Genomic DNA, 25676 nt, shown 5'->3' on the forward strand with positions numbered 1-25676 from the left:
AAAGCCGGAAAAAAGCGGCGGACATTTTTATTTAAATGCCGCGGGGGATATTTAAATCCCCCGCGCATTTCCCTACTATGACTCATGAAATTTACATGCCCCTTCCGGAAAAGGGGCCAGTGTAGACGTAGCCAGTTTGTGCATCTTAAATTGAAGATCTTATTTTGACCTATGGTGCAGTGTAGACACACTCTTACAAACTACCATTTTTACCGGTCTGCGACTTTTAATTCCCAACCAATAACATGTATATTTAGAGAGTCAAAGGGCTGATACCGCAAAGCTGAGGAAAATTATCACCAATACTGATTGGGAGGGAAAACTTAGAGGCTACGTCTAGACTGGCATGATTTTCCGCAAATGCTTTTAACGGAAAAGTAGAATGTTAGGAATCATTAAAAAAGGGAGAGCGAATAAGACAGAGAATATTTTATTGCCTCTATATAAAACCATGGTACGTCCACATTTGGAATACTGCATACAGTTGTGGTGGCCTTGTCTCAAAAAAGTCATATTGGCATTGGAAATGGTTCAGAAAAGGGCAACAGAAATGAGGAGGGGTTTTGAACGGGTCCCATACAAAGGGAGATTAAAAAGACTCGGACTTTTCAGATTAGAAAAGAGGAGACTAAGGGGGGATATGATAGAGGTCTATAAAATCAGGACCGGTGTGGAAAGAGTGACTAAGGAAAAGTTATTTATTTATTTCCACAATATAAAAACTAGAGTTCACCAAATGAAATTAATAGGCAGCAGGTTTAAAACAAAACAGAAAAAGGCACACAATGCACAGTCAACCTGTGGAACTCCTTTCCAGAGGAAGTGATGAAGGCTAGGACTTTAACAGGGTTTGAAAAAGAGCTAGATAGATTCATGGAGGTTAGGCCCATCAATGGTTGTTAGCCAGGATGGGTAGGAATGGTGTCCCTAGCCTCTTTGTCTAGAAATCGGTGACAGGGGAGGGATTACGTGAGGATTACCTGTTGGGTTCCCTCTCTCTGGTGCATCTGGTATTGGCCACTGCCGGCAGACAGGATGCTGGGCTGGATGGACCTTTAGCCTGACCCAGTCTGGCCGTTCTTATGTTCTTAGAGATGGTACCTGTGAGTTCATAGAGTGAAGGGTCTTCCCTGGGAATTCCCCTCAGGCAGCCGTGTCACATGCCTCTCTCAGCCCAGCACCTGCAGTGGCATCCCACGCCGAGAGCCGGCACAGGGCTGTGCACAGTTTATAATTCAGCTCTGGGCCGTCCCAGTGGGGTTCACTCAGCCTCTAAGGGAGAAGTGGCATCTGGATGCAAACAGGCTGGAGAACAGAGACTTTCTGGCCAGTGACTCTGCCGTGACTCTTTCGTGTCTGGGCTCTTTATCCAGCTTAAGGAGTAAACAGCAATTAAGGGCCCTTCCCAAAGGGAGAGGAGAACTCCTGGGCTCTGGGCTGAGTCTGAGGAATTGGCTTCTGTGTGTTTGTGTACTTTGTAAAAATATTGCTGACCACTAATAAAACTGTGGATAATACATAAGTCTCCACAGGCCCTTGTACCCTGTAAATGCAGTGCCAGGCTAGGTAGAGAGTGAACGTACAGATCTGGAGACAGATCACTGTGGGGAATGAAAACCACATTCTGTAGGTACACGGGCCATCAGGAAGTGACCAGAGAAGAGTGATTCTCCTCAGTAACCAGCATGACACTGAGCAGCACCTTTCTCTGCAGGATCTTCAAATCACGGAGCAAAGGAAAGTCACCATGAGCCTCTCCCCTTTATAAAAACAGGGAAACTGATCCACCAACTTGTTCAGGGGCACATAGAGATTGAGTGGCAGGATGACAGACAGATCCAGGCATCCTCACTTCCCTGAACCACAGTCTTGTTGTGGCTCCAAGGGGGAAGTTGACCCCAGCTTTGGCAGGGGCTGTGTGTTGGTGGGAAGCCGAGGAGTGGCTGGAGCAAGGAACCTGAGCCTTCTTTCAAGGGCAATCTTAGCTTTCCAGAACTAGCTGGAGTCGAGTGGGAGGGCAAATCCTGAATGAGACAGAATAGGCTGCTCTGGGCCTGCTATAAACCCTGGTTAGACGACGGGACCTGACCCCTAAGTGTGCCTCTCTCGGCACAGTGTAAACCACCAGTTTGGGAATCTTGAGTGACAACACCATGGGTATTTGACTCCAGTTTTGTCCTGTATTTTATTGCATCATCGGCATCTCTGGGTACGAAGAGGAACCTGGTTTCCAGCTCTGATGAAAGCCCCACGGGAGCTGTGATCATGAGCCTTGTCCTAACTCGGGTAGTGTCATTAGCTGTACTGAGAGCAACTTTGCCAGTTGGCTTGGCCAGTCATTCACGCTATGAGCCAATTATCCAAACAGTCATCTGCTCCTTAGAAACGTCTTCCTGACACATCTCTGGAAAGGCCCTTACATCACCCACCTGAACCAACCAAACAAACAAATCCAGCCTTTTGGACACAGCTTGACCTGGAACTGGCAGTCTCCAGCCTCCCTCTTTCTAGAGGAAGGGTAGGTTGTCCTCCCTTCTCCCTCCTTATCACCGGCCCCTGATCTACTTGAGTCAAATGTGACCTTCTCCCAAAGAATCACTCCTTCGGGCTGATGTACCTCTGTGCCGAGAATGCAACCTACAGCCTTGGCACCTAGGTTTCGGAGATGGTAGATTGTCCCAGATGTAGGCTCCACAGGCACTTGAATCCATTGGGGTTTCCTGACATTTGTTGGTTTACACACATTCATAGAAAAATGGATGGTTATGATTAGAAGAGAGTAGGGGTTTCCTGATACTCATCAGTTCGCATAGAATCGTAGAACCATGGACAGTTAAGGTTAGAAGAGAACTCAGGGGCCATCCAGGCCAACCCCCTGCTCAAAGCAGAACCAACCCCAACTAACTCGTCCCAGCCAGGGCTCTCTCAAACTTGGGATTAGAAACCCCTGAAGGTGGAGAGTCCACCACCTCCCTGGGCTGTATCCAAGCTAGACCTTCCCCACTCCAACTTGAGACCCTTGCTTCTTGTTCTGTCATCTGCCAGCACTGAGAAAAACCGCTCTCCATCCTCCATCAGGTCGCCAAAGGCTGCTGTCAAATACACCTCATTGGTCTCTTCCATAGATTAAACGAGTCCAGTTCCCTCACCCTCTCCTCATAATTCATGTTTTCCAGCATCATATTTTTGCCTTCCCTCAATACGCTGACAAAGCTCCTCCTAATGTAGCCCAATGTATCATTAGCCTTCTTGGCGACAAGAGCAGTGTTGACTCATACCCAGTTTTTCATCTATTATAATTCTCAAGTTCTTTTGTACAGATCTACTGCTTAGCTTGTCCATACCCAGCCTCTAACAGGACCTGGCATTCTTCTGTCCTAGGTGTAAGACTGTGCACTGGTCCTTGTAGAATCGCATCAGATTCATGTAGTGCACTCCAGACTGTCTCCCTGTTCTCCAGCGGATCTACCTCTCCCCAAATCTGTGTCATCTACAAACTTACTGAAGGTGCAAACCGACCCATCATCCGGATCCTGTTTGAAGATATTGAATGAAAACCAGATACCGACCACTACTCGGGCACTCTGCTGGATCCTGCCTGCCAACTAGTCATCAAACAATTGGTCACCGCTCCCCACTGAGACCGAGGTTTCTATCCACCTTACAGTCCATTCATCCAGGCCATACTTCTGTAACTTGACGGCAACAATACTGTGGGAGATTGTATCAAAGCTTTACTGTTCCTAAAGCCTTCATCAAGGATCTTCCCTTTCAGGGAGGAAGGACAGTCTTATATCTGCTGCCCACTCTCACATTTCCAATCTGTCCCCAGGGCCAGGAAATGACTCTGTCACTCCACTTCAGCCAATGGTCTACTCAGCACAACATTCCTCCTAGAGGTCCCTGGATGGTTCATCCTCACGGTTCCTTCTCCTGCTGACTTTTTGATGTTATATTTTGGGTCTCTGATTAAGTGTTCTTCACATTCTCTTTTTGCCTCCCTCATGTGACCCTCATCCTTCATTTCCCCAAGTTCCCAAGTCTTTCCTTTTTCCTCCCTGGGATCTAACTTCCACTCTTGCGAGGTGCATTTTTGTCTCTCTCTGATTCTTTTATTTTGGTGATCTGTGACAGTGGCAAGTTTGGAGTTCTCTAGCAATGTCATTGACAATGTAATTTAAGTGTTCTTCCTCTTGAGAAATAGTGCCACATAATTAGGATACGATCCAGCATTACCTTTCCTCTTGTGTGTTCAGGGACTAGCTGATCCGAAATCAGTCATGCAAGGAGTCAAGAAACTATCTTTGCATCCCGACCTGAGGTGATATGGACCCAGTCAATGTGGGGATCGTTGAAAACCCTCATTGGTATTTTTTTTTATATTTTACCTTCTACCTTCTCTAATCTCCCACAGAATTTCACTATCCCGATCACCACCTTGGCCACTTGGTCTATTATACTACCCACACAGATTCTATTAGACAGTTTATCTCTTTTCAGATTTTTACTTCTTTTAATTCTATCAATATTGGTATAGTTGAAAACTTTCTCTCACCTTTAGTCCCATTTCCCTGTCTTCACAACCTCTTCTGTTCTTCCAAGGGATATTTTACCCTGTTATTCCTCTAATTATGCTCAGTCCACCAAGTTCAGTGTTGCCTATTTTATCAATATCTGAATAGGGGGTTCTCTAGTTCATCCATCTCCTTGTTTAAACTTCTAGCATTTGTGTATAAGCACTTTAAAAATTGTCATTTTTTTACCTGAAATAATGCAATAATGTAGAATTGGGATAATATTGAATATGATCATTCGATTATTTATGCAATAATATTGAATGGGACCTTTATTTTCATTTCCGAAATTCTTCCCATGTTCCTAATAAATCTAAACCGCACCACTCCCTACTATTATCTCATGAACACACATTGATAAATTGCAGTTCCACCTGTCTATCTCATTCTTCATGTCTGAGGGAAGCATTTCTGAGAATGCTGCTATAGAGGTTCTAGACTTCAAGCTCTTACTTAGCAGCCTTAATCTGGCCTCCTGTGCTCCCTATGTCATTGATTTCTGGATGTATCGTGGCCACCAGCTCTTCCCCAGTAATGCATATGTCTATCAAGATGTTGCAGGAAATCCACAATTTTTTCAACTGGCACACAAGTCACCATTAGTCCTCCTGATCATCACACACCCAACTATCCAGGTTTCTGATGATCAAATACCCCATTTTTTGTTTTTTTTCATGTTAAGTGGAGTTCCATCCCCGCAGAGGTAGTCTCAGTATGAGAGGATCCCATGACACCGTCTCAAAGGAGTGTCCCAGTTGCTCCAATGTGACATTCTCCTTCCCTGCTTCTCCTTCTGCCTCTCCCAGCTGTTGTCCTCCCAGCTTCTAAGCTGATCCCCTGTCCTGACTCTCAACAGCTGGCTCAGGCCAAAGAGTGTTATGGATTCCAGGAGGGAGATACTGAAAAATGAAAGAAAAAAACCCTCATTCTTCATGGCTTTGTAATAGTGTCTGGACTCAGAGGCTGTATGAAGCACAGTCTTGCCTTTCTGCAACGCAACCCTGATCCCAACCCTCAACTGGGGTTGTACATGCTTCCTGGCTTCCCTCTCTGCTCCAGCCCAGCCTGTTGGCTCCAGCGCTGCATCCTCCCTGCCCTTAAGCCAGGCTCCTGGTCAGACTGCAGCAGCTCTTGTCCCAGGCATGGAGCAGACGGAAGTAAGATGACTGGATACAGACGTGGAGGTGGTTCAATGAGAGATGGGGGTCAGCAGTGAAGAGTGAGCAAGAGAGTTGGCATTTTGAGGGATGGGGGTAAAGGTGAAGGGACTCTGGAGGGAATAAATGGGCAGGGAAAGAGGCCTCAGTGCTCAAGTTACCAGGAATTTGAAAGTGGGAAGCCCCATGAGTGAATCAGTTAAATACAGACCGATTGCTCGGTTTGTCCCACGGACACAGTATGGCAAAGCCAGCCCAGTATTAAATGTCACTTTCACATTATAGTCAGAAATTCAGAGAAGAGGGCCCAGTATCATGTCACTAACCAGCTCTTGTCTGATCTCAGTCTCAGAGCAACAGGAGAAATCCTTAGGTCCCCTTTTGAGTAAAGAGCCAGAGCAACCTGTCCCGGATCTGTTTGGTCCTCATCCCATAGATGATGGGGTTTAGCATGGGGGGCATCAAGCTATTCAAGTTGGAAATGAGAACGTGGAAATGCTGGGGCACATTCCGGCCAAAGCGGTTCATGAAGGAGATGAAAAGAACAGGGATGTAGAAGGCTGAGATGGTACAGATGTGGGAGCCGCAGGTCCCAAAAGTCTTGAGCCGGGCATCCTTTGCGGGGAGTCTGAAGATGGCCCTGAGGATCTGAGTATAGGATAGAGCAATAAAAAACACATCTAGCCCCATCACACAGAGTAGCATAAAGAGGCCGTAGTAACTGCTCACACGAATGTCAGCGCAGGCCAGGCTCACTACACCTATGTGTGAGCAGTATGGCTCAGGAATGACGTTGGTTCTACAATAAGGCCCCTGCCTTGCCAGGAGGGGACTAGGTAATGGGAGTATGGCACCACGCAGCAGAACGGTCAGGCCGATCTTGGCTATAATGGAGTTTGTCAGGATGGTGGAATATCTGAGGGGATCACAGATGGCGACGTAGCGATCGAAAGCCATGGCCATGAGTATCCCAGATTCCATCAGTAAAGACCACTGAATGAAGTACAGCTGGGTGAGGCAGGCACTGAAGTCTATCTCTCTGGAATTGAACCAGAAAATACTCAGCATTTTAGGCACAATGACAGTAGACAAGACCAGATCAGTGATGGCCAGCATGCAGAAGAAATAGTACATGGGCTCATGGAGGCTCAGCTCTGTCTTCACTATGAACAGGATGGTGATGTTCCCCAAGATGGTTATGACGTACATGACACAGAAGGGGATGGAGATCCAGACATGGGCCGTCTCCAGGCCAGGAATGCCCAGCAGGATGAAGGTGGAGGGGTTGGTGAAGTTGTTCCTGCTGGAATCTGACATGGAGAAAAAGAGAACGTGTCCAACTGAGATGCAGAATAGTATCACATGTATATTCCTCTGATCTCTTGTATGTACCCGGGGTCTCAGGTCATGGCTGAAGTAGAAACACCTGGATGGAGAGACAATGTTCATGTGAGACATGACATGCACTGGTGGTGGCTGTTCTCGTGGGTGGTGTGCTTTGGTCACTCTCCACACACTGAACAATGACATTTTAACTATTCAGAGAAGTGAGGTATGAACACCCTACTAATGCCCATTCCACATTTAAGATTCTCCATGTGTCAATAGTGCTAATGTGTTGTGATGCAGGAAACCTGAATAGGCTCCAACAGGAAACACAAGTGTAGACACTCGTTGCTTAATGCCCAGGCTACAGCGTCCGTGCTCTGGTAAGTTCCAGATTCTAAAAATCAGAGAGCGGGGAAACACCAAACCAAGACACATACCGAGGTGAACGTCCTAACCAGAAAAACCCTCAAGGGTAGGCCTGGGAGTCATTGCTGGCAGCTCAATAGAACCAGCTAGTGATGCAAAATCTTGTGCAATACTAACACTATTCAGGTGCTAAGGGAACGTGCTGGAGAATTACCTAACCTGGACATTCCCTCAGTTTTGCTCACCCTGGCTATATCTATACTACAGAGTTTTTAAGAAAAAACGGGCCGTTTTTCTGTAAAAAAAATCACTCATGTCAACGCTACAATCACGTCTTTCAAAAAAAATCGAAATAACTGAGGGTTTTTTCTGACATTGGTTAACCTCTTTCTACGAAGAAGCAGCCTTTTTCAGAAAGCTCTTTTGCAAAAAGGCGTGTGTGATCAGGGAAAAGAAAGAGGAGGAAAGAGGAAAAAGCACAGGTACCCTGGTGGCCACCCCATCCATAGTAATCACCAGGGCTCGCCGAACTGCAGATCATTCTACGCATGCGCAGATCACCTGAACCCGGCTCTTCCCAGTTACAATCTACTCGCCATGGGCTATGTATAATTTATCGAGCCCTGGTAATCACAGCTTACATGCGAGAGAGCATCCTTTCAGTGTGGATGCTGTCTTTTCGAAGATGTTTTTTTGGAAGAGCTCTTCTGGAAAAACTTCTAAAAGAAGCCTGTAGTCTAGACATAGCTCCAGTCACTCTGAAAGACAGAGCAGATGGAAATAGGGTTTCCAGATGGGCTATGAGAAAGGGCAGGATCGTCCATATGTAGACAGATTGAAATGTCTGGGAATTGTTAGAGAAGAGACAAAGGAGCAGGCACATGGTAGAGAAGAATAAAATAAAACAATGGAGTTGATTACATTCCCATGGAGAAACAGACAATTCCCAACTAAATCGAAATAACAGAAAATTTAAAAAACAGTTAATTTATCTGCAGCACTTTAGAGGCTAACAAATATGTAGATGGTATATATGTAGCTGTCGTGGGCACAACCCACTTCTTCTGATTAGTATATAAGGGGTGCAGGGTAGAAATAAATAGCAGAGAAAGACAAGGGATGGGGAGAGAAAGAGGAGGAAGAAAAAAAGGGGGAAAAAACCCTTCCCAATTAATATCCAACAGCCCTACATTTTTTTCTGCAAAACCTCTTCTGCAAAAAGAATCGGAAGATAATATGCAAATGAGAGCACTGGAAATGCTAATGAGTGCTTCATTTGCATTTCCTCTTCCGCAAAAACTTTACAGTGTAGACAGAGACTTACAGTGTCCGTTCTAAATGAGGCTAAGAGAGTGAGCTGTAAGTACCCGGTGCTTAGCTTTTGACGTCATTAGGGTGTGGCATGTAGCAGCCGATCCAGGTCAGATCTTTGTTCAAACCTTGATTCCCGGTATCAAACTTGGAAATGAAACCAAGTTCTGCAGCTTCTCTCTCCAGCTGGTTTTAGAAATTGCTTTGTAATAAAGTCACTTTTAGATCCATGAGTGGGCACCCAGGCAAGTTAAAATGTTCCTCAATAAGTTTTGGTGTGTTTCTATTTTGAATGTCTGATTTGTGTCCATTAATCCTTTCTCGTAGAGACTCTCCAGTTTGGCCAATAAGCATGGCAGGGGGAGCATGGTTGGGACTTGATGGCATAGATCACATTGGTGGATGTGCAGTTGTATGATCCTTTGATGTCGTAAGGTCCTGTGATAACATCACTTATGTAGATATGTGGATACAGTTGGCACCGGAATTGATAGCAGGGGTGGGTTCCTGGCTGAGTATACTGGAGGTGTGCTGTGTGGTTCATGCAAAAAATGTCTTTGAGGTTAGGGGGCTGTCTGTAGGTGAGGACTGGCCTGTCCCCCAAGGCCTGTAAGACTGAGGGATCATTTCCCAGGATAGGTTGTAGCAGAATGCAATGCTATCCCTCAAAAGCTGAGTTTCCCTTTTACATGTTGTTTGCTGGCAATGTCAGTCGGTGCACATTTGCAGAAGAAATTGCTGCCTCTAGGTGTCTGTTCACTGCCCTCTAACCTCAAAATAAGATATGCTGTTTGTGCTATGCAAGCTGAGAATCTTATTTTGTTTCTATTTTGATATATTTTAGTTTGAAATATGGTGCATCTGCACAGTGCCAAATTTAGAAATAAATCACTATTTCGAGACATCCTTTAACTGTTGTGGAATGAGGGTTACAGGTATGCCAAAATAGCACTCCTGTTATTTTGAAAAAAAAGAATGAAACAACGGGTGGTTTTTTAAAATGCCTGGTAGCTATTTTGGGATACTGTCATCATTCCAAAATAGCCACGCAGGGTAGACATAGCCTAAGTCTAAAGGAGTATTTCCAACACATCCAATGAACAGTACACTGACCCTCAATATCCCCCCTGCTAACCACAGAAGAGGAAGGTCTCTATTAGGACCCCTCTTGATGGCCGTAATGAGAGACTTCACTTCTACACCGATTCCTTCCGTAATGCGCACGGACCGACATTATCAGCAAACAACAACATGTGACACATAACCTCACTCATGCAGAGTGCAATGCTGTACACAGCCTCAAAAACAAGTCAAGCATTGTAATCAAGGAGACTGACAAAGGAAATTCTGCAGCCATCATGAACAGAACAGATGATGACAAGGAGGCTGCCAGACACCTCACCAACACCAGATTCTACAGGCTTCTCTCCTCTGATGCCACCAAAGAATGCCAAAAAAACCTAAACCACCTGCTCATGAATCTCCCTGCAACAACTTAGGATTAAATCTACACAAATACACCCCTAAATCCCCAACCAGGAGTCTTCTATCTGCTACCCAAGATCCACAAACCTGGAAATCCCGATGTTCCATCATCTCAGGGATTGGCACCATTACAACAGAATTGCGTGGTTATATGGACTCTCTCCTCAGACCCTATGATGCCAGAACTCCTAGTTATCTTCACCACATCACTGTCTTCCGGAGGAAACCACAGAACATCAGTCATCTTCCTGAAAACACCTTCCCGGCCTCCATGGATGTAGAAGCTCATTACACCAACACTCCACACGATGATGGATTACTGGTCATCAGGAATACAACCCTTGATGACGATGAGCTCTGTGACTTTGTCCTCACCAAAAACTATTTCCAATTTGGGGACAATTTATGTCTTTCAGTCAGCAGCACAGCTATGGGCACCCGCATGGCCACACGATATGCAAATATTTTTATTGCTGATCTTGAACAATATTTCCTCAGCTCCCTCCCCTAGCACCTTTACTCTACTTATGCTGCATTGACAATATCTTCATGATATGGACCTTGAAGTAGGAGGCTTTTGAAGAATTTCACAGGGATTTCAACAACTTTCACCCCACCATCAACCTTAGCCTGGACCAGTTCACAAGAGAGATCCACTTCCTTGACACTCCAGTACAATTAAACAATGGCCACATTTCCACCACCGTATACTGGAAACCTACCAACAGTTACACTCACCTACATGCCTCTAGCAGTTTTCCAATCATTTCTTTAAAGCCAAGCCCCAAAATGCAACCAAATTTTCTCCAGTCCCACAGACAGAGACAAACACCTACAGGATCTCTATCAGAAAAAAAACAACAAATGGTCTGGTAGCACTTTATAGATTAACAAAACATGTTGATGTGATCATGTGCTTTCAGATGACTGGAGTTATGAGTAGGGGATATGAAAACTCTAGATAAATAGGAGAAAGGAAGGGGGGGGAGAAAGATGCTCTGTCTCCCACCCCCCTTCACCCCCTCCTTTTTTCTTAAAGTATCTGGAGAATGGGTGTTAAACCTAAGCAGATAAAATTCAAAGTCAGTGGATAGATTGCTAAGGCAGGAAGGATACCATTCAGGAAGCTGTTAGCACCTTCATTGATAGAGTCCCCACCATCCTGTATCTCGATGCAATCTATCTACTGACTTTGATTTTTATAGGCTTAGGTTTAACACCTAAGTAGATAAAAATCCCACTCTTGCTTATAGATGACCCTCCAACCTGAAACAAATTCTTTCCGGTAACCATGCCGCACAACCACATCATAAGCATCCAGGAACCCAGCCCTGCAACCAAATGCAATGCCAACACTGCCCCGCATATTTATACTAGCGAATTCATCACTGCAGCCAACAACATAAGCCACAAATGATCAAAAGGTCATTTGACTGCACATCTAGTAATTTGATTTATGCCATCAATTGCCAGCAATGCCCCACTGCTATCTATAGTGGACAAACTGAACAGTCCCTACGAGAAAGAATAAATGGACACAAATCAGATATATGTAAAGGAGAACCTGTTGGAGAAAACTTTAATCTACTCCTTGTTTCCCACTCCCCTCCTTTCTTCCCTCTCTTCCCCCTTCTCTCCTATTTATTTTGGGTCTGCACATCCTAAACTCAAAACTCCAGTCATCTGAAGAAGTGGGCTGTGCCCACGAAAGCTCATGATCCCATCGACATGTTTTGTTAGTCTATAAAGTGCTACCAGACCATTTGTTGTTTTATTAAAGTTATTTTTCAGTTACTAACACGGATACCCCCCTGAGAATTTTAATTCCCAACCAACACCATCTAAATACACCTAGAGCGTCAAAAGGCTGCCACCCCAAAGCTAAGGAAAATTATCACCAATAGTGATTAGGCGGGAAAAATTATAGATTAAAGTGGGACCACAAATGGTTAGTTCTTTAAGAATAATTTATGAGACAGCTAAAGAGCCACAATTCCACAGTCCAGGAAGTACAAAACTTTGGATAAGAAACAGTTTTTGTTCCAAAACACAGTAGCAATTGGAAAAGGGAAGCAATAGAGAAAAAAAAGAAAAAAGGAAGAAAAGGAAAGTGAGCAATCCCAATAGGACATTGTGGAAATTGTTAAAGGATATCAAAGACAGTGAGAAATCCCTGCCTGGAAGAGCTGAGGAGAACCAAATAAGATTAAGAACAAAATAAGCCTTAAAAAAGGATTTGCCACTTCCCAGAAGGAGAAGGAAAAGTCGTTGAAGTTTCAGGAAAAGTCGATATATTCCTGAAATATTTCTGTTCTGCATTTACAAAGAAATAGTCTGAAGCTATGTCTACACAGCAAAGTTATTTCAGGATACTAGCACTCTGAGGGGCTTATGTCACATGAGATGATGAAATAAATTCCTGTCTATTATCAGTCAACAAGGCTGTTAACCTGCATCCAACATAGAAACTTGGAAGCACAAAACCAGGGGTGTGAATAGAGTGATCAATAACACACCTTGTTTGCATCCAGAAGTACGTGATCAGGTAGCATCAGAGCCAGTGGCTGCGTCTAGACAGGCATGTTTTTGCGCAAATACTTTTAACGGAAAAGTTTTTCCGTTAAAAGTATTTGCGCAAAAGAGCGTCTACACTGGCACAGATGCTCTCTTGCGCAAGAAAGCTCCGATGGCCATTTTAGCCATCAGCTTTTCTTGCGCAAGAAATTAACATGCCTGTCTACACTGGCCCTCTTGTGCAAGAATACTTATCTTATCCCTGAGCAGCAGCGTCGGAGAATTTGCGCATGAAGCACTGATTTTGTACAGTACAAAGTCAGTGTTCTTGCGCAAATACTCGCGGCCAGTGTGGACAGGTGGCAAGTTTTTGCGCAAAAGCAATCGCTTTTGCACAAAATCTTGCCAGTCTAGACTCACCCAGTATGTTTTTAAAGGGAAATAAAAGGCAGAAGTGTGTTAAATAGAAACTATTAAAAATGAACAGAACATTTACAAAACTGGTTGGGTTAGGAGACAGTTGAAAGGGTGGTCTGAGATTAGTTAATGCCTGTCACCAACATGCTTTATGGAAAACTCATCCACTAATGCAAGTGCACATCTGGCTGAGAAGGGAACAGCACAGATGGAAGAGACTTCGATTTCTCTGAGGCATTTGATGTAAGAGGGAAAACTGACAGGTCAAAAATGCACACACTGAAATAGCAGTAGAGCACCCCTAAAATGGACTGACATCTGATCACTCCCAGATCCCAGACAGCTGATGCCCATGGGCCCCTGTCAGCCAATGGGACTGTTTCTAGAATGATCCTGCAGTGATCACTTGTACGTCTCGTACCATTAGATAGTTTCATCAATGAGCAGGAAGCAAATGGAAAATCCTTGGAGATAAAATCCGTGCCTGAGCCAAAGGCCTCCAGAGGGGTCACGAGGAAGAGGCCGGGGCAGGCACCGATGGATCCGGAGTGCTGACTGAGCAGGGCCCGTGCACACACAGTGTTTGATACAGTCACGTGCAGGCTGCAGACAAAGGAAATCTGAGGCGGTCCCACAAGGCCAGGTGCAGAGTCCTGCCCTGAGGCCAGAAGAACGCCAGGCCCTGCTAGCGGCTGGGGAGGGACTGGCCGAGCAGCCGTTCTGCTGCCCAGCAGATACAAATCAGGCAACAGCCCCCACTACCAGCCAGAGATGCCAGGGGAGGAGGTGACAGTGTCTGGGCAGTGTCTGCTGAAGGCTTCACTCAGTTCTTGCTGCCAGGGGAGTTTTGTCTCAGGGTTGTCGAGTAAACTACAAGTCATGGCCAGAGAACATTGCCCTGCCTTGTCCATCCACTAGCATCATTCATCCAACAGGATCCACTTTGCACCTGAAAAGCAGCTGCCTTGAGCGAGAGGCCGTCCGCAAAGAGGGACACTTTGGCCAATAACACTGGATTAAAACTCATCCCCCTTGGGGCAAGGGCCCGAGGATGTTTAGTGTCTGTGCAAAGCAGAAAGGACCCAGACTTACCCTCTATCCCACCATTCCCACAGTGCACTGGGTTAGTGAAGCAGGTTTGCTCCTCTCCAAGAGCTGGTGCCTGTGAGTCCTCTGAGGGACGTGTCTTCCCTGGGAACCCCCCTCACTTAGCTGTGTCCTGCACCTCTCTCAGCCCAGCATCTGCTGCAGCATCCCACGCCGAGAGCCGGCACAGGGCTGTGCACTGCTTATAACGCAGCTCTGGGCCGTCCCAGCGGGAAGCAGCCTCTGGAAGCAAACAGGCTGGAGAACAGAGACTTTCTAGGCAGTGACTCTCCAGGGACCCTTTTCACGGCTGGGCTTCTGCGCTCTTCATCCAGCTTAAGGAGTAAACAGCAATTAAAGGCTCTTCCCAAAGGGAGAGGAGATCTCCTGGGCTCTGGGCTGAGGCAGAGGTGTCGGCTGCTCTGGGAATTTATGTAAAAATATTGCTAATCCCTGAGAAGACTGTGGTCTCCAGTTCTATAAACTAAGCAGGAGTTGACTCAAGCAGTGTCTCTCCCTGACAGACAGTGAAGTTCCTCAAGGCACAGGCTGGGACTTTCTCCAGTCCAGGGCCACCTGCCAGTTCAAAACCTTTGATCTCCAGATATTTCTTCCAGATGTTGAATGGGAGGGAGGGGCAGAAGAGGCCAAATAACTTTTTCTCTTGGGGTGTGTCTAAGCTACATGGCTCTGTCGACGGAGCCATGTAGATTAGGCTGATTGGCAAAGGGAAATGAAGCCGCGATTTAAATAATCGCGGCTTCATTTAAATTTAAATGGCTGCCGTGCCGAGCCAACAAACAGCTGATCAGCTTTTTGTCGGCTTAGCATGCTAGTCTGGACGCTCCCGCGCTGACCTGAAAGCCCTTTATCGACCTCCCCGTTATGCCTCGTAGGATGTGGTTTACCGGGGAGGTCGATAAAGGGCTTTCATGTCGACTGGGAAGCATCCAGACTAGCGCGCTGAGCCGACAAACAGCTGATCAGCTGTTTGTCGGCTCAGCATGTCAGCCATTGAAATTTAAATGAAGCCGCGGTTATTTAAATCGCGGCTTCATTTCCCTTTGCCGAACAAACAAATCTACATGGCTCCGTCGATGGAGCCATGTAGTTTAGACGTACCCTTGAATAGATTCTGCCCACTTGCTGGAAGGACTGAAGCTTGTGATAGGGCGGTCTGCCCCTATTGGTTAAGTAGTCTCCATTGTGTATGTGCCCTCTGCGAGGAGCCTTTTTGGGAGAGTGGATTCCGTTTGATGGGCTGTTAGTTCTGCCTGGCTCCTCCATTGTTGGGTCTGAAAGCCTGGGTGGATGTTTCCAACATCACAATGTACCTCAGTAATACATAGCAAAACTTCATAAGGTCACACACCATGACAGCACATACAGTCCCACAGGGTATTCATCATAGAAGACCAGTGTTGGAGGAGACCTCAGGAGATCATCTAGTCCAGCCCGCTGCTTAAAGCAGGACCAACCCCAACTCAATCATTATTGTCTTGCAGCATCTTAGAGAACACCAAAACATGTAGATGGTCTCATGAGCTTTCGTGGGTACTACCCACTTCTTCAGATGACCGGAGTTATTAAAGATCCAGTTAGTAAATAAACAGGTGTTGGGGGGGATCATTAATAACTCAATTCACCTGAAGAAGTGGGTTGTGCCCACAAAAGCTCATGATACCATCTACGTATTTTGTTAGTCTCTGAGGTGCTTCAAGACTATTCACTGTTTTTTATTTTTTTTTCCAGTTACAGACTAATTCGGCTGCCCCTCTGAAGCTGGTAAATCATTAATGTAAGGATACATCTAGACTACAGGCTTTTGTTGACAGAAATTTTGTCGACAGACTGCATCCAGTTCTGTCGACAAAGCAAGCCGCTTTGTAGACATGACAGTGTAGACGCAAGGACAGTGTAGATGCAATAACGCCTTCTGTCGACAGAACTCAAAAGGCGTTATTCCTCGTGGAATGAGGTTTACAGCCGTCGACAAAACTGCCGAGTTTTCTTCAGAAAAGCTCCCTGGGAGAGATAAGCAGTGACACACACAGATTGACTCCAGGCTGTGGCTTTTACGTGATCCTAAGCGATGGGCAAAAGACTCGCAGTTCATCAGCAAAGGAAACGAAAATATAAACTCATAGTCTACATTCTCAAGCATATTATACGGGGTGACAAATAGATTAAGCAGTTTTTTCCTCACCCCATTATAGTCCTTCATATACAGGATTCTACCTTAAACAGAGGCTGGTCTCCTCCGTTGGGTTCTTCAGTCTTCTTTTCAGTATCTTTGTGGTTGGCAGCAGAGGTGGGTGCAGGGGAAAGGCCCAGCATATGTTCTGTGTTATAGCCTCCATCTCATGGAGTTGGGAGCCAAGGTCCAGGTATGTCTGGTGGGCAGAGCTGAGCTTCTAAGCAACATTGTGTAGTTCCCAGGTGTGTCCTCACACAAGTGAGTCATTGAATTGTAGTTCTCTGGCTGGACAATGCCTGGTTAGTTCTGGTCAGCACCCACCCGGGAGTTGGTTTCCTCTCATGTCATTGTCTCTGGAGACCTCTTATCTGGGCAACTCCCAAAGCTAAGAGAAAGAGAGGCTAAGAGAAAGAGAGGGAGACAGACAGTTCTACGTTCAGCAGCCTGTGTGTGTGTGTGTGTGTGTGTGTGTGTGTGTGTGTGTGTGTGATTTGTAGTGGGCAATCTTCAATTCCTAATCAGGGATGTCGAGTCAAACTCTATCGATTAGGCTCCTGGAAGCATATTCATGGCCTCGATGATGGCACAGAGTTACAGGCAGTGCGTGGACCCTGCCTGGCAGTGTATGGTAAACAAGCAAGACAAGTCTGAAGACTGAACTGTGTGGAAACCTCTTTTTGTGGATGTACTTTAAGAAACTTCTCCTATTTAGCAAGGTGGCAATCCTATCAGTGAGTGAGTTGTGCCTAGTCTAACTATTCACTTTGTCATGCTGATATAGCACAGTAAGGTCAGGAAACAATTTAATGTCTCTTTGACTGTCCAGTGATTCAGGGCAGAGGGGCTGGTATCGTGTCCCTGGACACCTCTGCTTAGAGAGAGAGCCAGAGCACTAGGGCTGTGTCCAGACTCAGGGGTTTTTTCGAAAAAAGTAGCCTTTTTTCGAAAAAACTTCCCCTGCATCCAGACTCAAGCCTCATTTCACGAGGAAGAACGCCTTCTTTCGAAAGTTCCTCTTTCGAAAGAAGGCGTTCTTCAATGTAAATAGGGCTTCTTCGAAAGAGAGCATCCAGACTCACTGGATGCTTTCTTTCGAAAAAGCAAGCCGCTTTTTCGAAAGTTCAACGTGCAGTCTAGACGCTCTCTTTCGAAAGAGGCTTGCAGTCTACACACCGGAGCTTAACTCAAAATAAGCTAGGCAAATTGAGCTATGTCAATTTCATAGCTTATTTCGAAATTGGGAGAGACTACAAAATAAATCCAGGCTAGCAAAGCACAATGTGACAGAGAGACTGTAATAATTACTGATGTGGATGTCGGCAGAGGCAAGCTTCACCCGAGCCATGTGCTCGTAATTCGAGTGGGGAATGATGTTGGTTCTGCAATATGACCACTGCCTCACACTGCTCAAGCCACAGCCCCATCTGTAGCCTCAAATTCAGCGCTAGCACTGCTTCTGCTTTGCCTCCAACTCCCCAGCCTGGCTCCCTGGCTCTGGCTGGCACAGCTCTGCTCCCAGCTCAACCCAGGCCCCTGCTCTCCCCTTAACTCTGCCCTGTTCTGGCTCAGACATTCCCAGCTCATGTGGAGAGTACGATTCCTGGATTCCTGACTCCCTCATTGGTCTGCCTGCCCTATCGATCAAGTGGGCCAGGAGATAGGGCCACTCTCCATTTCCTCTGGGGTCAGTCTCTGGAGCCTGGTTTCTCGTTGATGCTTCCCCTTTCTTTTGGTGCCGGGAAAGGGCCGATCAAAAGTCCTTTCTACGTTTTAGTGATTCCCACCATTCTGATTGCTTGTTTCTGACTGCTGCTGTGCACTGAGCAGATCTTCTCAGACAACTGTCCACACTGACTCCAAATCTCTCTTGAGTAGTGTGAACGCTAATGAAAGGGTGGCTAGTCAACTGAATAGCAGCACTTGGCTAACAATAGGCCTTAATAGGTGCCAATCCACATCTGAGGAACTGTTGTGAATGTCCAGACCCTCATGAGAGCAATGGCTGCTACGAACACGTGCATGGACAGGTGACTTGCTCATGTGACAAACTCCATCTGGGGTTGACTTTCACAAAATAATGCTCTCCATTTGAGCAAGGACATAGAGGATCCAGGGGATTCCTCCATCCTGGTCTCCATTCCTGTCTTCATTCCAGCTCATCACTTCTGAAACATCTTTGCTGGGAACTGAGCCCAAAAGGACCGATGGACCAACATTACAGAGGATGTACTCCAGGGAATTCTAAGACAGATTTATCCATCTTGGCTACAAGTCTGCACCAAGAAACTTGTAACTTGATTCCTTTAGCAACTTTACTCTCAACCTTTTCCTTCCTTCCTTCCTTCCTTCCTTCCTTCCTTCCTTCCTTCCTTCCTTCCTTTGCTACATCTAGACTAAAATGTTTTTAAGGGAGGTATCCCGGAAAAACAATGCTGCGTCCAAGGAACGCATCTGCTTTTCTGAAAAAAATTTCAGAAAATCAGACCCGTTCTTTCGCCATCCCTGTAAACCTCGTTTTACAAGGAAGAACGGATGGCTCAAAAGAGCAGGTTTTTCTGAAATCTGGTGTGTGTAGATGCGCCACATTTTGGAAAAGCCTCTTTTGTAAGAAAATCAGAAAAAGATACGCAAATTGCAATCTGTTTTTTTTCTGACTTGTCTTTGTCATCTAGATGTAACCTTTCTTTCTTTCTTTCTTTCTTTCTTTCTTTCTTTCTTTCTTTCTTTCTTTCTTTCTTTCTTTCTTTCTTTCTTTCATACACCCTGGCTGTGTCTAGACTGGCCAGTTTTTCCGGAAAATCAGCCACTTTTCCGGAAAAACTTGCCTGTCTACACTGGCCGCTTGAATTTCCGCAAAAGTACTGATGATCTCATGTAAGATTGTCAGTGTTCTTGTGGAAATACTGTGCTGCTCCCATTCGGGCAAAAGTCCTTTTGCGCAAAACTTTTGCACAAAAGGGCCGGTGTAGACAGCTCAGATTTGTTTTCCACCAAAAAGCCCCAATCGCGAAAATGGCGATCGGGGCTTTTTTGCGGAAAAGCGTTCATGCCAATCTAGAAGCTCTGTTCCGAAAATGCTTTTAACAGAAAATTTTCCGCTAAAAGCATTTCCGGAAAATCATGCCAGCCTAGATGTAGCCCCTTAGGGTGTGTCTAGACTATAGGGTTTTTTTTTTAAAGTGGCCTTTTTTCGAAAAAAAACTTTCCCTGCATCTAGACTGCTGCTGCGTTCTTTTGAAAGTAAATCGAAAGAATGCAGCAATTTTTTTGACCGCGGAAAACCTCGTTTTATGAGGAAGAATGCCTTTATTCGAAAGTGCTTTTTCGAAAAAAGGCTCTATGTAATGCAAACTGTGCTTTTTTGAAAGAGAGCATCCAGACTGCCTGAGTGCTTTCTTTGGAAAAAGCAGCTTGCTTTTTCGAAAGTACTGGTTGTAGTGTAGACGCTCGTTTTCAAAAGTGGCTTTTTTTAAAGTATCTTTCGAAAAAGCCTCTTTCGAAACAGACTTGCAGTCTAGACATAGCCTTAGCTTTTAGATTCTAAAGGATTGGCACAGCATGCTCTTATGGGTAAGATCTGAGGCATACATTGACCTGGGACTGGGGCTATTCCTTTGGGATCAGAAGAACTGGAAGCCCTACACCGAGTCCAATTCCCCCGGCACATGGAACACACCCAACAAGACTCAAAGAATTTTGCCAGTTTTTGAAATATTTTGTTTGGAGTAATTAACTTTTTCGGTGCAGAATTCTCTCAGGAGTCATATGATTCTGCTCTTTCTTCAACATCTAGGGACACCACCAGTGTGACCTCTTCTCTCTCTCTGTTAGATTGTGTACTCTGGTATTACTGGCTCCTATTGACTATCCTCCTTCCTCCATGTTTCTATGATGCCCATCACATCAACAACCGCATTCAGTAAGAGGCACTGCAGTTCATAGAATCATAGAATCATAGGACTGGAAGGGACCTCAAGAGGTCATCGAGTCCAGCCCCCCGCCCTCAAGGCAGGACCAAGCTCCGTCTACACCATCCCTAACAGATGTCTAGCTAACCTGTTCTTAAATATCTCCAGAGAGGGAGATTCCACCACCTCCCTTGGCAATTTATTCCAATATTTGACCACCCTGACAGTTAGGAATTTTTTCCTAATGTCCAATCTAAACCTCCCCTGCTGCACTTTAAGCCCATTACTCCTTGTCCTGTCCTCAGAAACCAAGAGGAACAAATTTTCTCCTTCCTCCTTGTGACACCCTTTTAGATATTTGAAAACCGCTATCATGTCCCCCCTTTATTGATCAATAAAGCTGGTTGTTAGCCTCCTAAACACAGAGAAGTCTTTTGCTTCGACAATGGGTAGATGTAGACCAGGGGTGGGCAATAAAAAAAATGCAGCCTGCATGATTAGTCCCTGGCGAGCCACCCCCACTATGTTTACCTGCGCCTCAGCAGGTATCGGAGATTCTCATCTCTGGTTGGCCATGAATCACTGTTCGCAGCCAATGAGAAGTGCAGGAAGTGCCACAGACCGGGACGCCATTTCCCGCCACTTGCGTTGGCTGTGAACGGCGATTTGTGGCTGTAGGGAATAATTCCGGACACACTGGGTGCAAGTGAAAACAAGCAGAGGATTTATTGAAAACCAGCACTGGTGGAGTACCAACCAGGGGTTAACCTGGAGAGCACTAACTTAACCAAAACATACATTAGATTATATAGGTAGCAGATGGACGGAGGGGAAGTGATTTGATAGGTCTAGCAGTGGAAATTAGATGTGCACATAAGCCAATGAACTAAGAAGGTTACACAGTATCTCCGCCCATTGCCAATTAAACACGTTATCACTAATAAAGGTAGTTATTCCTAACAAGCTAAATGAGCCAACATAAACAAAATGGACATATTGATGTTAACTTGTTTTGCTGAAATTGTGATGTGTCTACTGTGAGAGGACTACTTCCTTGTGTTGGCAGAGTCCTTGGGATCCAGGCTGATTAATCTGAAATTACAGGAGACAGTAAGAAAAACCGCGCAGCCTGGCTGGTACCAACCAGGCCTTATCAGAGTGAGGCCCCTTTGGAATGTAGTTGCCAGGGGAACCAGGGTCACGGTAACTGTATGCTTCCCTGGCCTGGCCTACTGACTTAGGATTTGAGCTGCACGTTCTCAGCAAGATACCACGGTCTACCTCATTTTTCCCTATAGCAGCCAACCAGAGCTGCAATCCTTCAATACTTGTGGAGGCTTAGGTAAACAAGGAGGTGGAGGCCTGTCAGGGACTAACCTTGCAGACCGGATCCTGCCCGTGGGACAGAATTTGTCCACCCTGATGTAGACAGACAGATCTGGGGACAGATGACTTAGGGAAGATACAAACAGATTTCTGCACACGCATGGGACTGTTGATAAGGATAAGTGATCAGTAATTGTCATCGGTAGCTATAGTTATATTGAACTACACATTTTGTTCATGGATCCTCAAAATACCTAGCAAAGAAAATGACAGATGGACCCAGGAGTCCTGATTTCCCTTTTCTAGCCATTGTCTTTTCAGTGGTAACGGAGTGACAAGGGGAATTGGAGTTAGAGCCTAAGTTCACCCCAGCTCCGCAGATTAGCACCCCATTGCTGAACCATCTTGCTCTGGCCAGAAGCCTGATAAATGAGAGCTTTATGACTCAGTTCACACCTCCCTCAATCAATGTTCCCTCTAGTTTTTCCCATCCATTTGTGCAAAACATTGTATTGTGTGCACAGAGGCAGGCTGCTGGCTGTGGGCGGCTCGGGGCGCTCTGCTGATCACCTGGGCAGCATCTGAACCTCTCCTGGGCGGCCACCCAAGGGCCCAGCATACAGGGAATCCTGCCCTCAATGTGGAGAGGACCATGCACCAACCTCTGTTCCTCAACAGATTTCTCGTTTTCATTTCAAACAACACAGTTTTAGGTTTCCAAAAATATAAAATAGATTCATTAAGTACAGTAAGATAGATTTTAAGTCATTATAAGTACTGCATGTACAAATCAATGTAGATTACCTAAGAAATGAAATAAACTCACAATCTGCTTTCTGGGGGAGGTCTAGGTTGGATATTAGGAAAAACAATTTCCCTAGGAGGGTGGGGAAGCACTGGAATGGGTTCCCTAGGAAGGGGGCGGAATCTCTCTAGAGGTTTTTAAGTCCCCGCTTGACAGAGCCCTGGCTGGGATGATTGAGTTGGGGTTGGTCTTGCTTTGGGCAGGGGGCTGGACTCTATGACTTCCTGAGGTCTCTTCCAATCCTAGGATGCTAGGATTCGAGGATTCTAAGATATGTACTATCAGGAGCTCCAGCTGTTGCCCAGTAGTGATGGCTTGTGAGTATGGGAGACAGAACTTGCATGGATATTTCATTGGAGCTAATATTGTGCAAACAAGTCTCAGTGGATTCAGACACAGGACACATCCTCCCAGGTCTGTGTGAGTTGAATGTTGGATCAAGCCCTGAGACAAGCGTGCCCATACTCTTTGCTGGCACAACCCCATTTTCGTGAATTGTTTCCTCCTGGCACCCCAGACAACACGGAGGATGGCATTTCGAAGAGCAAAATGGCACCTTCCCACACAGCGTGACGTCTTGCATATGGTGCCGGTGAGGTCACTCCCTGCAGAAGTGCCATTTTGTCAAGGAAAACGGTGTCCTCCATGCATCAATGGCCTTGCACGCCCCAGACATGGGAGGTCCCACTATGAAGATCCAAATGGGGTCCTCTGTACACTCGGCATCAACCCAGCCTCGGCCACAAGCCACGGTTTCCAAAATGCTGCCCTAACAGCCTCCCAGGCTGGGCACCTTTCACTCAGCCTTCCAAGCAAGGCATATTCCAGGTCCCAGGCCTATCCCAGTGGCGTGGGCACTGCATGTCGAAAAGAACCTAAATCCCTGGGGTGCAGAAAGGACGTCCCTGCTCTTCAGGCTCAGTGGCTGTAAAGCTGATTTATGCAGCCGACAAAACTTTCCCAGGGGCCAGGCCCAGACTGTGGAGCACAATCCCGTTAGAAATATGGACCAGCCCCAAACTTCCCCTGCATCTGTTCCCTGTGCACGTCTTCAGCCAGCCTTCTCTAGCAGGAGCACAGGGCCTTGTGGGCATTGGAACCCCCACATCCTGTCACAACGAACCCTCCACAGTAGCTGAGCAGCCACGGCTGAGAGGAGAGTGTGAGACATACAGGTCCCTGCTTTTCCTTGCTGCCATGTAACTCAATGGGGTCTCAGTTACGAACATGTCGAGTTACAGCCAAGTGTTTAGTCCGTAACTCGTTCGTAACTCGGGAGAGGCTGTATTATGGGAAGGCTTAAATTACGCTGCCTTACTTTCGCCGCTCCAGGCATAATTTGATAGAGCTCCACCACATGTTTCCGTGAAGGGCTCACCCTCTTGTAAGCGCCCCCCCTGTGGCCAAGGGCATGTCCACCACTTCACTGCCCTGCCTGACTTGGGGGGATGGAGGTGTCCCAGATGGCTTTTTTGGTCAGTTGCTTGGGACTAGGCTTCTTCTTATCCCCTTTTGCTAGCTAGTGTGGGTTTGGGGGGCCCCAGGCCAACACATTCCTCTGGGTCCCAGCCCAGGGACCCTGTAAACAGTGGGTGCCCATTATCACTGCCATCCACTGCTACCTCACTCCCTGGGCCACTTGCTCAAGAAGCAGCTCCGTCCAGCCCCCTCTCTCAGGGACTGAGGTCAAGTTCTTACCATGCCCTGTCCAGGGTTCTGCAATTTATTTGTAGTTTATCATGGCCAGTCTTCAGCCGCCAGCCCTGGGTCAGCCACGTCTGGAGAGCAGCTCTTCTGCTCTTCTCCCTGGGGTGGGGTGCGGCAAGGCCTCCAGCAGGGGGCGTCAGTTCTAGTCCACCCCATCACAGTTCCCTTCATCATCTCTTTTCCAAGCTAAAAAGTTCCAGTCCCATTAATCTCTCCTCATTCAGTTGCCCTTTTCGGTACCTTTTCCAATTCCGATAGACCTTCTACTTACACAGAAGTAATATGGTATCGTTCTGCCCCTTTGCCAATGATTTCCACAGTGACTCCAACGTCTCTTTCTTATTGATCGGTAAACTAAAGGTCAGCCCTGGTGCTGCCTGTAGCAGGATGAGGGCCTGAAACATAAGCCAGTTGTGAGCCCTGAGGTCAAGACTTTGCTAATATAAAGCAAAGGGAAGCTGGAAACCAGGGGCAGACCCTGCCCTCAGACGTTGGCAAGAACAGGACTGATATGAGAGAAACTCTCACACCTAAGAGGTGCTAGGTACGGGCCATAAGCACATTCCAAAGGGGTCGCAACAGAAACACCTCATGAAGAAACCTCTCAGGACCAACCTCCTCCCCACAAATAACAGGCCTTCTCACCTAGGTTCAGGACTGGGTCCAAACCGACAGGTTGATAGACAGTGGTTGAATCCCCCAGGCATGAGGTGGTATATAAGTAGTGTCAGAGGGCAGCAACCTGGTACATCAGGAGTGACATGTAACTTGTCTGTATCTCCGTGTAAAATTTGTACCCCAAAGGAGTTGTCTTTGCCCAGGCTAAGGAGCAGTGTCTCATCCCTGGGACTGACTGAGCTCTCCGTCGTCAGGGGGTACGTGTACATAGTGGCTTGGTAGAGTCTAGTGACAGCCATTACCGGATTTGTTTGATAATAAACCTGTCTGGACACCGTGGATCATTATCTGATTTTGTGTCTTTGGGGGCTCTCTCAGAGTCTGCTGTGGTGGCTATTTGCACCAGCCAATATGGCACCCAGAGGAGCATGTGCCCACAGCCGAAGGGCTGCCATCCCTGAAGGAGCAGGTCTGTCAGGACACCACGCTAGGGAGCCCTGACTACGATGCTGCCTATTGCAGGGTAGGCCGAAATGACGGAATTGCTTTGGTATAAATACGCCGCACGGGTCGTGACACCTCCCCATGGCTGAGCGCTACCGCGATACCAGCCTAAGCAAGAGTGTAGACGGTGCTGTGCCAATGGGAGAGCTTCTGGCCAAGGGGGTCAACTGTGCTGCATCCACAGAGAGCATGAAAGCGCTCACGTGGCGCATTTAGTGGAACCCTTATCCTAGATACTAGACCTGGAATGGGTTGCAATGCTCTCAGATACCTACCATACGTACAGGAAGAGAAACTGTGATGCAATGAGGGACTTCAATCCGGGAGTCAGATGCTGAGTTGGCAACAGGGTCCTTTGCCCTCCGATTGGGG

General features: G+C 46.5%; 1 protein-coding gene across 1 annotated transcript; it reads right to left on the reverse strand.

The window, feature by feature from the left end:
* Positions 1–6100: 6100 nt before the first annotated feature.
* Positions 6101–7048, reverse strand: LOC142830785 (olfactory receptor 52E2-like). The gene has a single exon (XM_075937847.1). The coding sequence runs from the start codon at positions 7046–7048 to the stop codon at positions 6101–6103; it is 948 nt and encodes a 315-aa protein (XP_075793962.1).
* Positions 7049–25676: the final 18628 nt, after the last annotated feature.

Source organism: Pelodiscus sinensis, chromosome 1 (assembly GCF_049634645.1).
Source record: "Pelodiscus sinensis isolate JC-2024 chromosome 1, ASM4963464v1, whole genome shotgun sequence".
Lineage (NCBI taxonomy): Eukaryota > Metazoa > Chordata > Testudines > Trionychidae > Pelodiscus > Pelodiscus sinensis.